The 17,333-nt window shown below is 41.4% G+C and overlaps 1 protein-coding gene across 3 annotated transcripts in view; it reads left to right on the plus strand.

Moving 5' to 3' along the window:
* The window catches only part of PTPRG (protein tyrosine phosphatase receptor type G), a 429,273-nt gene that overhangs the window by 325,407 nt on the left and 86,533 nt on the right, over nt 1-17,333 (plus strand). For all 3 annotated transcript variants that reach the window (XM_052678992.1, XM_052678993.1, XM_052678994.1), the window contains 3 exons: nt 369-435; nt 11,544-11,701; nt 16,363-16,555. In XM_052678992.1, coding sequence (XP_052534952.1) covers nt 369-435; nt 11,544-11,701; nt 16,363-16,555 — 418 coding nt within the window. The remainder of the gene's footprint in view (nt 1-368; nt 436-11,543; nt 11,702-16,362; nt 16,556-17,333) is intronic.

Genomic DNA, 17,333 nt, shown 5'->3' on the forward strand with positions numbered 1-17,333 from the left:
GCAGTGGCATCAGATTTGTTCCTGTACTGGTGGACTCTTTCTGGATAAGTTCTCTTTATCACAGCAGTTTTCCTCTAGGAAAGGAGAAGTAGCCAGAGAGACGCTATATCTCTGTTTTTAGGCTTTGCTGGGTAATAATGTTGCTAATGTTTTAATGAATGCAGAAAATGCCTTCTTCTGGTTTAACCTTCCTTGCTTCATTTTATTACACCATGTACCTTTGGCATTTGGTGAGGAGCCATTGTAAATGTGAGAACTAAGCAGCTTGTTAGATAACATCTTTTATTCCTCTCTTTAGAAGATTAAGCTGAGACTGTTCTGTCTGATGCCAGAATAGATGTAACCAATCCTGTATCCTTTGCGTGTAGGTCAGTCAGAGGGACAATTCTGCACTGGATCCCATTATCCATGGGTTGAAGGGCGTCGTACATCATGGTAAGTAGCTGCTTAAACTTTCTTCTTGCTGGGAAGGGGAAAAGGGTAGGAATGTTGTCCTTAAAGGATCAGGTCACCCATAGGAGGACACAGTGAGCCTGCACATTCCTCATTCATGATGTCTAAGGGCATTACAGCCATTATTTGATTGGTAAAGACCAGAGCCATTTGTTACCTGAAAATGGGTTGGGGCTAACAGTAAACAATTTGTTTCTTTTCAGTCAGTGCTCTAGAATGCATAAGTTATCAATCAAAACCCACTACAATATATCATTTGTATTAGTGCTTCATTCCTGCTATTTATCTTCTGTTTGCTCTAAAAATACTCCTCTCTGAAGTTTCTATTTGTTTATAAATTATTTGTCTTTCAAATTCAGGGAGCTGATAATGAAACAGAAAATTAACTATCTGTGAAAATTAATTAAACTTTGCAGCAGATGAACATCTTTCTAATGCTGACATAAATACGATCATTCGACTGTTCTGATGCATATAAACCTATTATCCTTGAACTTATAGCAGGTACTGAAATAAATATTAATATATTTTATACTTTTATAACCAGTTTTTACTTAGTAATTCTACTGAAGCCTTATCACAGGTAATGCATCATTAGCAACGACATCAAGATGCTCCAGTTCCAAAAGTACTCTTGTCAGGTTTTAATATAATGATTTGTAAAGTTTTAATAATCTCATTATAATTCAAAAGGCGTCTGCTGGAATGGCATTAGGTACTCTAATAAATCTCCGTCCCATCTATAGTGCTGCGATAAAACATCTTTGCACCTTTTCAGAGCATTGTCTTTAGACATTAGCTAGTGCTCTAGAGCTTAACAAACATTTTTTTCTCTTGACTGCAAACCTAAAACTAGTTGACAGTGTAAGATTAAAACAAATAGGATTTTGGATTAATTGCTCTACTTTCAGAATCATTTAACATTGCAACTGGGAACACTAATAAATCCAAGTGGAAGTGAAAAACAGGGGTTAAATGGTAACGTACTATACAGTCCTTCATTCTGAGAATTTTCTATGGGCTTCCTGTTCATAAATTGCAGTGTTCTGCTGTGAAATAAAGACAACACGCATGACCAAAAAACTGTTGCTTTCCACAAAAATTGATGTTATTATCCAGCACCCAGTGGGTAACGAAGCAGCTGGCAGAAGTGAAATAAGGACCAGTTGGACTGCAAAGATTTTTCAGTGGCTGTATATTTTGACATTGAAGTCAAGCTGCCATTTAACTGGACCAAGATCTCTTCATAGCCGCCTGCCTTCTATTTCAAGCCGCTCTACCCTCCACAAGCTCTGCGCTCTTTTAACCATCTCGTCATTTTTTGTGCTCTGTCTCTTGCTCCTCACCACTGCAGCTGAAATAGCCAGTGGCAGATAATCACACCAATGCCTCCTAAAACTATTATTTCATTCCCAAAAATAATTGTTTGGGTAAGATGCGACCCAGTCCCAAGGCTGTGATTCCCTGACCACATAATGATTAGTTCGTCTTGGCGCTGCCTACCCACAGCAAAATCTGGGTGGATAAAAGGCGCTTATTTTTGTTTTGCTCACAATGCACAGAAGGGTAATAGTGTTTCAAGAAAAGGAAGTTGCTTGATATATTTCAATAGCTAGTTTCCTTTTAAAAACATTAAGGAAGAAAAAGAGGAAAATCTTGCTTTCCTTCCTGTTTCAAAGGCTCTGATTAAAGGCCTTTTTTAAGTCTCTTTTTGTGGGTAAAGTAAGGGAATTTCCTCTTACAAAGTACTTGCTCAAAGAAATTGTTCTCTTTAACTTAAATATTGATGGAATGCTTCAGTAAAAAATTCTTATGTCGTATCTCTCTTTTAATGTGATTATCTAGAGTAATAGTAAAGATGTGAGCTTTTATTCCAGACACCTTATTTCTTTTCTTGAAGTAATTTACTTATATCTTATGTGAGCACATTTCTATGAATTTAAGACTCTTCCTGTATTCCATTTGGCTGCATTCAACTGGGACCCAATGGAGTTTTTGGCCAGAATACATTGGAAAACAGTGGGCTTTGAACAGAGTGGTTGAATCAAGCAAGGATTCAACAAAAGAAGTTGGAGAAAGGCAAAGTGGAACCCTTAAGTTTGTATTTGTATTTTATAGTATTTCCATTCCAACATTATTTTTAGGTGGCCATCACAATACAGAGGCACATCCCTATACTGTGGAAGTCAGGAATACCTATGAATGTTGAGATGACTGCCTTGCTTTTAAATTAGACCATGTTTATATGTCCTCTGGCTGGAGAGAACATCAGCCCTTTGGCATTGCTTCTGCCTTGTATCTTATTTCAACATGCCTATTTAAGTAAGATTTTCTTCCTTTTCCACCTCTCTCCCTCTCGACCAGTAGAGCATCCTTGCTGACTTAGGCTGGACAGTCACTCCTTTAAGGAGTGTCACAGCCATTAAGGAAATTGTACGAGCTCAAATCATCATTTCTCCAAGTACCCTGCTAGGAGGATTGTCCCTAGATGTGGACTCTGCACCATGAACTCCACTCTGTCCCTGTGATGGCAGCAGCTGAGATAACCCTCAGTTACATATAAGGATGCTACCGACGAGGTTGATCTCATTTTTCATTTTTCTTGCATACCTTTTCAGTTTTTCTATCAAATTCTGTATTTTCAAGTGCCCTTCCAGGGGTAAGAGGACAATTTAAGTGTCAGAAGGACTTTCTGTGAAAAGTGAAAGCATTTTTTGCTTGAAATTTCGTCAGGGATTTGAATTACTTACTAATTTGATGGAACATAAATAATTGTGCCCTTCACAGTGTCACCAGCTCGGTAACAATGACAGAGAAACGTACGCATAAAAATCAATACAGGCTTAGTCGCTACTCAGAGTTCACTTTATTTCCTCATCTCCAGGCATAATTTTCTAGAATCTTAATGTCACATCAAGCTTAGTTTTACATGAGTAACTATACAAAGTTTTCCCAGCTGGAAGGAAAACCACAGCGGTCGCATACACCCGAACAATGTTTGGATCAGTGATAAGCTTTGGGGCTTGTCTCACATCCTCCTGCTGAACAGAACGTTCCCATCGCGCCGCTGCTCCCAAACTCCCGCGTCCGCCCTCGCAGAGCATCGTAAAGACTCACGAATGACGAGGAGGCTCTTTTCAGAGCTGTCAGCTGCCTGTTGCTGATTTTAAAATTGCTTTCTGTGGTTTAAAATTGGTTCTGTGCTCTGCCAACGATTTGTCACACCTCCCGCCAGCCAGGGCCCTGCTGCTCTTATGTTGCAGTCCATGCCACAGGGCCGCTGATGGCCAACAGGAGCACACCGGCCTCACTGCAGTGGGGACGGAGCTCGGGCAGCATGGTGCATGTTTTCTGATGCCTACATGACGGTGTCTTTCCACTGTACCCACTGGGAACATATTTCAGCTATTCAGATGTTGTTTTCATTGTGCAAGCTGGCAGAAAAGCCCCCAGCTGTGCTGGTGCTGCTGGGATGGAGGACCCCAAGTGATGGCAGGCATGAGTAAGGACACATGGCCTGATCCTGGTGCTACAGAGCTGCTTCTGTTTTGCTGCTGGTGTGCTGGGTGCAGGGAAGGGCTCAGCTGGGTGCCCTGAGCCCTTCCCTGCCCCTCATCCTTTGTGGTGCTGAGAGGGCAGAGCTGCTGCTGTGCGAGGAAGCGGGGAGCTCCCAGGCCACACTTAGAGAGTGTCCTTGTGGGAACGGGGAACATGAAGTACCGAGTTGTGTCTTACACTATTGATTTGCATTAAAATGGCTGCAGAGGCTTTTATCTGCCTCACGCTCCAACAGTATCCCAGAGGAGCACCAACAGGGTGGAGCTGCTAACACACTGACATCCCTTTCGCCCGCCTCCAGTGTCTTTGGCTTGCTCTTTTTGGTACTGTTTTGTACATAAGCCTCTTAGAGATGGTTTTCCCTTGTTCTTACCAGCTGCCTGAAAGATGTTAAAAGAAGTCTTCTCATTTCAGCTGTGGAGGTGATGCCTGCTATGCTTTCTCCCAGCCTGAACCCAGGTGCTCTGCTCAGTCCCACTGCACCATAGGCTCATGGCAAACCTTTCATGCTGATGGCAAGCATGTTCTGTCACACTGTCCTGTTCTCCCTGTCTGTCACCAAGAATCTACACGGATCAGCACAAAGTTATTAGCAAAACACAAATAAATTACCGCAGCAGAAAAGCTTCTATTAATGTCACAGAAATTGGGCTCTTATTCCCTTCCTTGTCAAAAGTGAGCAGCGAAAATCAAAGAGCAGCCAGATCAAAAGCTCAGGTACAAAGTGAATCAATGGCATCTGTTGCTTGTTTGTGAATGTGGGCTGAGGTGAGGGGTAGAGAGGAGCCCTTGTTTATTTAAAAGAGTGTTTGAAAATAGACTTTCTTTTTTTCTCTGTTGTATTATTATAGTGCTGAAACTTACACTAAGCATGGAGCAGGGTGTGAGCTTGAATCTCATTCAAGGTGAGCCAGAGGTGTTCAGGCAGCTTGGTGGTGACCATCGAAGTTTCAAGAACTGCTCAGGAGACCCTACCAAAATAGAATAGAAACACAATTGCTTCAACAAGGATAAAGAAGAGAGAATGAGTATGTTGCACATCTCTCCAGCTGTCCTAGGCAAAAGGCAGCAAATAACCTGTTAGAATAAATCAGCAGTAAAAGGAAGCGATCCAGACAGTGTTAGTTACCCTGTGGATCTGTCACACCAGAAGGTATAATAACAAGAAAACAACATTAGCAGCGTGACAGGTTTTTTCTTTTGTTTTTAACTTTAACCATAATACCACCTGACAAGCTATTTGCATTCTGCACTGAAAATCAGGGAAGAAAGGCAGGCAAGAGGGGTGAGGGAAAGATCTGCTACCACGGGACCTTGGCTTTTAAAGTAAAACTTCGAAGAAAGCAGAAACCCAATTTGGAACAATGAAGACCATCAAAGGAAGAGCAGTGTGATGTGAGAAGGAAATGTGGAGGAGCGTTTTTTTTTCTTTTTTCCCTTGGGGAGGATCTGGATATATTCTTTTGTTTTCTGATCTGTTCTTGTGTTCACAGTCAGAGTAGCTGTGTGAAAGGGGCCGGGACACGGTTACTGCGGAGCAGAGGCGAGGAGGAGGGAGGTGGGAAATGAAGATGAGAGCAGAGGTGATAAGTTCACACCTTTATGTAGGGCAGCTCCGCTCATAGCAGCAGGGGTCTGTATCATTTAGAGGAATAAATGATGGAAGTGTTAGAAATCTCTGGTCCTTCACCTGTCTGCTCTGTGGAAATCAGCACTGGTCGTGGCTGAGCAGACCAGCAAGCTGACATATTATTAATACATTGCACAGAAAAACTAAGTCAAGCTGACTAAAGGAAGATTGTAGCAGTAAGAACCCTAAAGTTAAGATGTGGCTGAATGTAGGTTGGTGATGAATGTGAACAAAGCACCTGCACTGGAGAAGAGCTGCATGCTTTGCTGGTGGGTTTTGAGGATATTTGCTGAGGAAAGAGGGATGCTGAAGCCAGAGAAGGTGCAATATTGCTCAGGCTCCACTGGAGCAGACGTATGCCACACACACTCTGGCTGCTCCTGCCTCACTTCACCCTGCCGGTGCCAGGACTCAGCTTGCTTGAAGATCCTCTTCCTCTCCAAATTTTTCACTCAGTTTCTGTTTCCTCCAGCCACTGGTACGCATTCTGCATTTCTCAGTCGCCATGTGCCTTGTAGCCCTGACTCCACGTGTAACTCTGCCATGGGTTAGATTTTGTGAAGCCTAGAGAATTCTCACCCCAGTGGAACAAGCTGCTGTGCCAAAACCCTGCATTAGCAGTATGTAAGCATTAAAGGTCCTGATATTTTTTTTTATTTATTTCTTTGAAGACTTAAGATCCCTCCTCTCCCGCTAAACCTTTTCCTGTTGAACTGTTTCCACTTATAACTGTGTTACAAGAGAAGGAGGGAGAAAAGTTAAGCCCGTGTCTGACACCTGGCTTGGAAATGTTCACGTTGGTTTCTTTTTTTCCATAGGAGACTTGCCTTTGTTTCTTTCCTCTCATTCTTTGTACCACCCCACTTGTCTCAGGTTAAATGAGAACTGCAGCTCTCTGAGTAAGGAGAGTGTTATTATCTCATTCCCTTCCTCCCAGCAATGCTTTGCTTTATGTGTCCTTATGCTTCTTTGCATTGTTCAGCAGATGCTCTAGCCTTTAAAAAAAAAATAGAAATGAGAGTAATAGTTACACAATAAGCTACAAGAATTACACTGAGTACAAAGGACTGTCAGAAACTGCTCTGCATGCTGGATTTACACAGCGAGTGCTCATTTGAAGATCTTTTCAGTTAAAGTAACGTATAATAGTTGTAATCTTATCTTGAACATCACCACAGCTAGTCTGTTCCCTGTCTCTGGTGTGCAGCCTGCTTTATCTTGGAAGTTCTGGCTTGGTGGGTGTATGGCGTGCTGTCCTTTGGATTATTTCTGTGTGTTTGTTTTTTAAATGTTTGAATGCAGAGGCTTTAGAATGACTTGGCTCATTAGGGTAAAAATGAAATTGGCAGTAACAATGTTTGACAAATTTGGGAGACTTTCAAAGCTCTTCTAACTGGTACTGCAGATTATTTGCAGTTATTCAAAGTGTAGCTGGGTAACGTTTCCACCTATCAGGCACTGCACATACATTAATCTTGGAAATAAGCTCATTTTAAGATATTGTTTCCAATGCAGCCAAGTTCCTGTTTTCTTACAGAAAAGCACGATGAAAGTCCAAAGCATTCCATGAGATATAAATGGACTTGGCATGTAGCTATTTTCTTCTGATCTCCAATCCAAGTTCCTGTTGGATTTGAAAGGAGGTTTGATCACAGATAGTTGTGATGCTGTTTACCTGCATATCTCAAGAACATTTCTATTGCACAGTGATTCAGTTAAAATTCAGGGCGATCTTCTTCCAGCATTTCAGAGAATTTATTTTTAGCAAGTCAGTCCTTGAAGTCAAAACATTCAACTGATAGCTGTTCTAATATAGTATTTGTTGGCATCAGCTTCTGAAAACTGCAGTAGCTGGTGGGTATCTACCACCAGTATTGGTTTCAACATCTGATTTTTCCTCTGCTATGAAAACTATTGTGCACAGCTCAGTATTTGTTCACATGCTTTAACAAATCTGGAGTGTAAATAGGTCAGCTCCTTAAAGCGTGCCTGCAGTTGCTGTGGCTTTGGGTCGGTTGTACAAAAAATGGCCCTTGGTCCCATGCAAAAAAGGTAGGGAGATTTACTAGCTCAAAGAATATACTGAGCACTACTGACTGATGATACAGAATTGAAGACAATGAAGAGTGTTTCTTGTCTAGTAAACAAAAATAGTGTTGAAAGACTGCACCTGATGTTGACGCAGGTACGTGGCCATCCAGACATTATCTGGGGTTGTTTAGTCCTGTATTTTTGTCTTCTGTTTCCACAGCTAAATTGGCTGAAGAAAGTTTGTATGTGTCACGTAAATATATGTTTCCTACTGTATTAGTGTCAAATAAAAACTCAGATGTAAGCTTTCCTGTTGGTTTGCAGACAAATGTGGAAGCAGAATATGCATTGTTTTTAAAGGAGGAAGACCAAAAAATGGACAGGAACATTGTATCAGAAGACACAAGCTAAAACTGTTAATAGCACTTTGTGAATGTGAGAGTTAAAGCACCATATTGTCCCTTTATGCTGTGGAATGCTCAGTAGTTTAAATAGCACATTGTCTTAATTGTCAACAATGCGTATGTGGCACTTGGTTAATTTTTCCTTGGGAAGTATTAGAGTGAACACTTCTTTACAAGCCTTGGTGCTGCCATTGTCAACTCATCCCTTGTTAATTGCCAATGAAATTGGATGTACGGATCAGAGGAGCTCCATGGTGTTCCTGGTGCTGCTCCTTCCCAGGCTGCCCAGCGTGGTGGTGGCTCTGCAGTTTGAGGCTCTGTGGTTACGGTCAGACCCCAGGGCTCCCATTTCCTACTTGTTTTTCTGTGCTCTGGATGGAGCAGGGCAGGGAGCAGTGGAGACCATGCAGGTGTGGGGTTCTTCATTGGCTCACAAGTGGGTTTTGCAGGATTCATCGCGCTGTTTGCAGGTTATTTGCAGGTGAACACAGATGTTATCACTGATGTGTTTTATTGCTTTTGTCTGCCAGTTCTTTTCTTTGTACCTGTCAGCAAACGCCAGATTGTTTTTATTGTTGTAGTGTTGTGTTTTTTTTAATTCTCCTCACATAGAAGGTTGTGTGGTTCCCAGCCTTGTCTGGCTTCTTCCCTCAATGAACTTCTCACCCTGCCCAGTCTGCTCCCAGCTGTCTGGGCAAAATCTCTGCCTGTCCCAGCAGAGAAAAGGAAACAGGAGCTGCTCATGTAAGGCACTGACAAAAGTGGATGTTTTTTCCAACTTCACAGTTAGTAGGAATGCTATATATGCACATATACACATATGTAAGTATGTGTGAATAACCATGTTAGTGAATACTGTGGTGTGGCTCGCAGGTGATTCTTTTTACAGATTTACTAACAATCATCAGCAATGTGAGGCTGGAATGTTAAGTGACTTGATTTTCAAATCTCATTTCAAAACTGTTTCAGGCTCTCAGGAACACAACTTCATGGCATTTCCTGTTTTCATATTGTATGGGAGAAAGAGTCCTGAGTCTCTAAGTCACTTGTTTTGTAAGCTTGGCATGAAGATGCTTGTGACTCCGGATTCTAAAGCTGCACCATGCATCTAGGTGGAGGAGATAGTAATTAATGATCTGTTTTCAAATGTGCTGGGTTATTAAACCATAAACAATTGATTATCATCTATTTTAAAAGTCACGGTAATCCAATTATAGGTGTTTTTTTATTTTAATCTTCGGAATTCATTAACAATAACCTACAGCATTGCTCGTAGCCATGAAAAATGAGAGTACACCCTGTCCTACTTAAAGCTGTGCTTCAGCAAAGCTACGTTTTCCGCAAGAAATGCCCTTCCTCGTAGCTGACTGTGAGTTTCCAAATGCTTAGGAAAAAAAATCTACCTAATTGATAACTAAAATTTAATCATAGTCGGATACTTCCAGTTTGCATTCAAATAAGATATTTCTCTGTCTAAATAAGCTTCCCTTGGTTGATTATTCATATTGTAGTTCAAAATGTTTAAAAATGAAAGACAGAGTTGGATGAAATGTAGACTACTTAATACAGTGTGTATTTAATATAAAAGTCATGCATTATTCATTTTTGCAATTTGAATAACTTTGAATTTAGCATCCCTGTTCTTCATCTTTTCCTTTGATGAACAATTAATTATTAAAATATAATATTGTCAGCATATGGCACAAAAATCTTTGAGAGTGTAAAATGAGCCTCGTTCTCCTGTCACCCTTTGATAAAGGGATACTCTGCATTCTTGCTTTTACAGAGAGTGTTTGTCCAGCATCTCGGGTATTTCCATCGCTCTAAATAAGAGGTTATCCAAGTTAAAAATAGCTAAGTTGTTAATTATAACCACAGCGTTATTTCATAAATCTTCCAATAAACAAGAATGCAAGGGTTTTCAATTTTCTCTTTTCTCTTTTCAAAATGTGCCTGTACCTCTCCCATCTATTTCATTTATAGTCACTGGCTGTTAGCACAAAAAGGATGTTTGCATGTTCAAATACTTTTGGATTCATAGCACCCACTCTGTGCTCAGCTTCCACAGAGAGAGCTTCTGAAATACAAAACACTTCATTTTGCTGTGAAGCTGCATCTGTGCTGAAGTTTGAAAATCAAATCCTCTGACTGAGTTTGCAATTTTTCAGACCAATTTTTCCTGTATAAAAATAAACCAATGCGTTTTTAATTGGAAATCAAATTAAATGCGACCTTTTGCTGTGATTATGATTTCTTGATTAGTTCTCTTTGAACTTTGGCCAATCATGTATATTTTACTATTTATTACCTGAGCACACACTTCTCTGAAGGTGTGCTGTGAAAAGATGTTTTATTCTTCACTTGCTTCCTTTCTGAGGCTGCAGAAGTTGTTGGTATCTGCTCGAATTAGAAGGAAAGAAATGGTTAATGAAGATATTGCAGCGCTCTGTTACAAAGCGGTATACTTTGACTTTCATAGAATTACTCATTTTGGAACTTTGCAAAGTGGTTGATAATGTGCAGGAGAATATGATCATAGAATCATAGAATGGCTTGGGTTGGAAGGGATCTCAAAGACCATCCAGTTCCAACCTTGCTGCCCTGTGGGCAGGATTGCTACCCAGTGAATCAGGCACTTGATCAGATCAGCTGCCCAGCGGGTCCGACAAGGTGGAAAGTTGCTGCAACGTGAACTGGCTTTTGTTTGTAAGAATATAGAAAGTGAGGAATAGAGATGTATGGGAGAGCCTCACGTGTCAGTGTGCCCTGAGGCAGTGAACACCTTTGCACAGATTGAGAGGGAGTGAGTCAGCATAAAGTGTGGAGGATAAATGCAAAGGGATGGCAAGGAAATTGTCTTGCCTGCAGCTGTTCCCTCCTTTCATTTATTTATTTACCTTCACCTTGTTAAATACCACCAGTTTGCTACTGTTACTGGAAGGAGCTCATCCCTCAGCCTGCTGGACTCCACAGGTTGTTTCTTGGATTAGAGGGGAGAGCATTTTTACCTCTGAAATGTTCTTACGGTGCTGTGCTGACTGCATCCAGCCTTGAGTGCAAAGAGGGGACCCCTGGGGCCCAGCTTTGTCCCAGTAGAGCTGTGGCATACCTGCACCACCATCAAGCTGAAGAGAAATTCACGGAGTGTTGAAACCGCTGAATACAGTGTTATTTCAGTGCTTGCAGAAAGCATAGAGATAGCAAGGGCTTTTCACACCTGCATGCATTCTGAATAGGCGTATATAGGATTGACTGGCATTCTGGCTGCTCTTTTAGTAATCAACATATCAACTCTTACAGGGTGCTCCTGATAGGCTGCTTCTATCTTTCATTACATATATATGATAAAATGTGTTGTTGCCCTTACACTTTCCTAGGCTGCCTATCAATGTGATGTCTGTTTTAAAGACATGTTTTAAATAAAATAAAATAAAAAGTGTAATTTTGCTTGTCGAACTCCCCCACAGAGAAAGAGACCTTCCTGGATCCCTTTGTGCTCAGGGACCTGCTGCCAACATCGCTGGGGAGTTACTACCGCTATACAGGTTCCCTGACCACTCCTCCCTGCAGTGAGATCGTGGAGTGGATCGTTTTCCGGAAGCCCGTTCCCATTTCCTACCATCAGGTATGTTTAATTCATCAGCGACATCTCTTAGAATCATAAGGGTTGGAAGGGACCTCTGAAGATCACGGGGTCCAACCCCCCCCCCCCCCCAGCTGAAAGCAGGTTCTTGATTTACCCTCTTTCCAAACCCCATGTTTTAATGCTGTGAACACAAAAATTTCTGCTGACGTAACGGGAAGTGTTGGTGAATTATTTTTTTAGTAATATTGTTTCTGAGCAAGAGCCATCAGTCTTAAGGAGACAGCATAACGTGAAACCTAGTTTCCTCTCAGTGATTTATTTGGTGTTGTTTTTGTTAAGATTAAATTAAGCTATGGTGTAAATATTTACATGCTGCTCCTTTTTATTCTTTTTAATTGAAACTTTCTTTTCAAAGTAAAGTGAATTATTTCAGTTCTGCTCAGATTTAGTAATTTGAACTAATTACATTAGAAAAGACGTGTTTCCATTAATTCTCCGTGCTTAACTGTTTTTCCAACACAGTAAAGCTGCCATTATGTGCTTAGAGAACTGGTACACAAATCCTTAAAATTAGCACATAGCAGGTTTTAATGCAGACAGACCCCATGTCTGGGATTGGTCTGGAGAAGAATGCTTCCGATAAAGTAATGGATAAATATAGTCCAGTGTTTACCAGTTAAGTGTATTTTTGATGTTTTAAGATTGTTGTCCTTAGAAAGCCATTCTGCTGAAGTTAGTCTTTCATTCATCTAGCTTAAGCCACTGAAAACAAAGCTTTTCAATACCCTAATTCTGTGAATTATACCTATGCAAGTGGCTCAGCAAGTGGTCATGACCGAAAGGTGTTGGGTCTCAGAGATTTCAGAAGAGTGGAAGGTGGTTGCTGTGCCCCTGCTCCAGGCTTGTCTTCATGTTTCCTAGATCCTATTGCTTCTCCTGTGGACCTTTCCACACTTTTTAAAAGTGCCACGTTCAAAACAGGTCTCAGTGCTTCAGCTGGGTACCATGAGACATGCAGATTCGTGTGTTGAGCTGCCTGTGCCGGCATTACTTTGCCTTTTTCTCAGCAGCATGCCACTTTTGATGGCTGACAGGAACCCTTTTGCAAATGCCTTCTCCAGAGCTCTCTCTAGCAGTGCTGCTGAGTGAGCATCGTGTGGTCATGCAGGCAAAGCGTGGGACTTTCTGCACGTGGGCCCAGTTGAATCAGACTCTTTGTCTTTTTCAGGCTGTTTCTCTGATTGTCAGGATCATTTTGAATTCTGTCCTTGCCTGCAGGATACTTGCAATCCCATGTAGCTTTTCACTGCATCAGTAACTTTACTGTTTATTATTGGGTGGCTGTGAGGCCTGACCCGCACTCAGTTTTATACCCTGTGTACACCCCTGCCTGCAAGTGGGCTGTGTCGTGCACTTTTTTCTTCTTTTTCAGTTTTAACAAATGCAAATAAACTGCTAAATGCTGGCAAGCCCTACGATGGTATAAAGGTGCTTTATCCTGGCATCGTTTCTTTCCTATGAAGTACAATGGTAACGGTGCCAACTCAAGCCTTTACAATTTGGCCTTGCACTGCTTTTTGCATGTGTGTGTGGTTGAAGGGCTGGGTGTTGTGCGTGGAGACAGGCTTTCACTGATACTACAACACATGTGGAATAAATAATAGCATTCTCCCACTTGGCAGCTTTGGGGATGGGTGTATTTTAAGACCCTGCCATTGCCATGATTATTATTTGTTACTCTAACAGAAACAGTGCAGTATAATCCATTGCCACAGTTTAACCTTCTTTATCACAAACCCCATGAAACAGTCTGTAATCCCAGAGGAGGAAAGTGATATTGTTTAAGCTTTGTTGCTGTTCCAATTAAATCCTTGCTTTTGTGCAAAATACCTTGCTGTAAAAAGGACAGTTCTGAAGTGGTCCATTTGTAGAGGCTTCTCTATTTTATTCTCGGTGCTCCATCATCATCATCTCTCCCGATAATTAGACAACAAAACAGGACAAGCCGTGTCACCCTGCAGATGCATTGTAAAGCTAAGTGCATTCAGTGACCCAAAGCACAGCATTATCTCTCATAATGCATACCTCAGAGTATCTCATTGTGCTTATAACAGTTTTAGTATTTTTAATTACCACTTTTATATCCAGCCCTTAGAACACTGTGCACATCAGGCTTTAATGGTTTGTAATTACATGACTTGGAATTTTAGATCAGGTTTCTCTGTATCTACAGCACTCTTATAGCAGCTTTTGATTTCTTCTTCTGAACAGGAGCTCTTGTACTCCTTGAAGAGCATGAGTGTAGCTCCTTGACTGTACATCTTTTCTTTTTTTTTTCCCCTGGCAGCTATAGATCAATTAATGTCTCATTTGCGGCAGATAATATTTTTATAGTAAAAATGAAGTTGAAATGACTTATATATACTTCAACACATAAAAAGGGGAAGGTTAAAAATCATATTTGAACTGGCAGTTGTTAAAATGCAATTATACCTCCCCAAGGTAGCGTGGCAGAAGAAAATATTTTAAAAGTTCTCATTGAAAGTTTAAAAATTCAATTAATGTCATGGAAGCGTAAGCCTTGACTTGACAAGGAGCAGTTGCTATCCAGTTCATGAACTTCTGCAGAGTAACTTAAAGACCTATTAGTTCCCTTCATCAGAACTGGTTCTCGAGCATGGAGTGGAAAACACAAGTAAATGTCTACTGGGTTATGGTCAGTGCCTCCTTAGAAGGTCATAGAGGAGCACAGGGCTTAGCAAGATCATCAGGTTTCCTTCTCAAGACAAAAGTGTAAGATAATCCTTTTACCTCACTTTTTAACCCATCTATCAATGCTTTTTAGTACTTCATACTAGTAATTAGCAAGGAGTTTTCAAGATTTTTTTTGACATCTTTCTCTTAAGGATCAGAGAAAATTACAGCAGAGAGCTTGGGAATGTGACATTCACCTCAGATGCAGAAGTACAATCCAAATCTCACCATCAGTGCATGCACTGGAGGCTCAAAGCAATACCTGGGTCCCCTGCCTGAGATGGAGCCGGCCACCAGCTGTCGCCTTCCTGCTGGCTGCCACTCTCCCTGTGCGTTGGCTCCCTGCTTGTTCAATAAGAGCAGTTGTCCTCGGGGAAGCTGCTGCTGATAATGTACAAGGATGTGCTGTTAGCTTGGAAGTGCCTGCCCATTATGAGGCTCATTTCCCTTGTATTGTGTGTTGGTGCAGAGCAGCCAACTCAGGATCTGCGCACTGAGGTCCGTCCCTTCTCCCTCCTGCTGTCCGTGCACTGCTCACTGTGATAACATTCCCATATATTTCTCCATTAGCCAGCCCAGCACACATCCTCACTCCAGGGAGACTGACTTTTGAAATGAAAAGTGTGAAAATTGACTCCACTTGCCCGTGGGATAAGTTTGCCCACGTGATAAGTTTTACATATTTCAGCCCAGTAACAAGGATCATCCAGCCCAGCAGAACTGGCCAGCTGGACAGGAGTAGCAGAAAGAAGTTTCTGTTTACTGGTTTGAAGGGAAATTAAATATTGACAGCGAGTGCCTCTTGATTCAGTGGAGTATCCTTAGCTGTTCTTTCCTTTTATTATTTTTTATCAGCACCGTCAGCTGAGGCTACAATGATAATTTTTCCCAGTTAGAAGTTTCAAGACTCTTAGGCTTTATTCTATATTTTAAGAACAAAAACACTTAATGAAAAGGATGTTGTGCTCACCTGTCTTTAAACCATGAGCGTAATCCAAGTCCTTTTTAAAGTCTTGGGCCAGATTCTGTACTCTCCAAATCTGTACTATCAATATATGTAATTGATGTTGATGTAAACAATATCAGCAGTGAATCTTTCTCTGCTCTGTCTTGCTCAGCCTTTTCGGCAGACATAACTAATTCTGGTTCTTGACCTGAATGATAACAAGCTATTAGTAAATGCTATACTGACCTTGATAGCTGTGAGAACAGCATTAGCTGAAAATATTTTCATCTTAATTTGCTAGAAATTTTGTTCTAAAGAAATGCTGAGATCCTAAGTAACAGAAAAGTTTCCCAATTACAGTTCTTCCTTCCAGGTTAATACATTTTATTAAAAATAGCTCAAATCTGAATACAGCTGAGAAAACTTACCCCCAGAGGAATACATGCTAACTGTGCCCATTTTGTGTTATGTTATAATTTCTCACCCTGTTGCAGGTATCAGAGGGAGCAGTGACTGGTAGGGAGGTCAGGGTGCTCAAAACTGAGAGTCCTGAGGTTGTTCCACTTGTCATTCAGCTCAGGATTTGGGTGTTCATCCCATAAGGGATAAGGTAACATCACCATCTCCTGGAAAGAGCTCTTGGGATGGAAACGTTTTTGGCATGATAATACAAAACAAAGCAATGCCAACAGTGAGAAGGGCTTGGCAGGGCTGTCACACACTCACACTCCTTCCAGACAACAGGTCTAAGGGGAAATGTGTCCTTGCCCATGACAGACAGCCATGAGTTGCTCAAAGGTCTCCTCTTCTGTTGGGCAGGATAAGTCCTGTGCTGAGATAAGGAGGTTGGCAGTAATTTCAGTGGGCAGCCTGACTTCCTGCAGGGTTTATCAGTCTTGGCATCAACACTTCCTGCCATTTTATTCTCTTATCAGCCATCCAGATTTCAGCACATTGTTTTCTAATTAATGTCCTTTCTCTCCCCTGCCATGATGGTCAGCTGGAAGCTTTCTATTCCATATTCACCACTGAGCAACAAGACCACGTCAAGTCTGTGGAGTACCTGAGGAATAACTTCCGACCACAGCAAAGCCTGAACAACAGGAAGGTGTCTAAGTCTGCTGTGAAGGATGCATGGAGCCAAGATATGATAGACATCTTGGAAAATCCACTGGGCACAGAAGCTTCCAAAGGTAGATGACACTTATAAATTTCGCATTCAACTAATGAGAGATTTTTTTTTTTCAACTTTGTCATTAAATTGTGTTGAAGATAGATGTGAGCTGCCAAAGAAATAATGTAGCGTATGCAGTGTTTTCTGCTGGTGTATGTCAGCAAATGAACTAACCCTATGCCTGCCTGCAGTTACCTGTGAAGCTCATTGCCATGAGATACCATGTAAATAAAGCCCCAAATATGCAAGCCCCAAACAGCCAGTGTCCCTGTTCTGCCAACTGTGGGGCCTTACAGACGCCTGACAACAGGAAATGCTAAGGAAAAGACTCACATGTACAAGGTTAGCCCCATTAGCAGTGACTCTTTGGCTGTTTGAGTCGAAAATGGGGTATCCAGATGTGGTTATGATTTTCACTTCTTACAAGAAAAAAGTTCTGAAGAAACACCGTCCTTTTAATCAAAAGTTTATATCAACCTTTAGGTAATGGTGACTAGGGGAAGAAAAAAATCTCTTCCTTATAGACAGATGATTTCATAATATCTTGCTGAAGTGTTTCATGTGCCTTTTTGTAGAGCAGCTGGTGCTTGCTTCTGTCAGACACTGGCTAATGAGCAGGCTGGAGGGGGCAGGAGGGAGGCTGCAGTTGTTGCATTGGCACAGACAGCCTTGGCTAGAGGAACACATAAAAAATTCTGAGAGAAATGTGCGGGATAAAATAAGACTAGAAATAAACATCATTTACTGCCTTTATTTGCCTTTATTTTATTGACTGCTGTTATTTATAGGTAGGAGAA

The sequence above is a fragment of the Tympanuchus pallidicinctus genome, unplaced genomic scaffold (genome assembly GCF_026119805.1).
Source record: "Tympanuchus pallidicinctus isolate F22 unplaced genomic scaffold, pur_lepc_1.0 scaffold17, whole genome shotgun sequence".
NCBI lineage: Eukaryota > Metazoa > Chordata > Aves > Galliformes > Phasianidae > Tympanuchus > Tympanuchus pallidicinctus.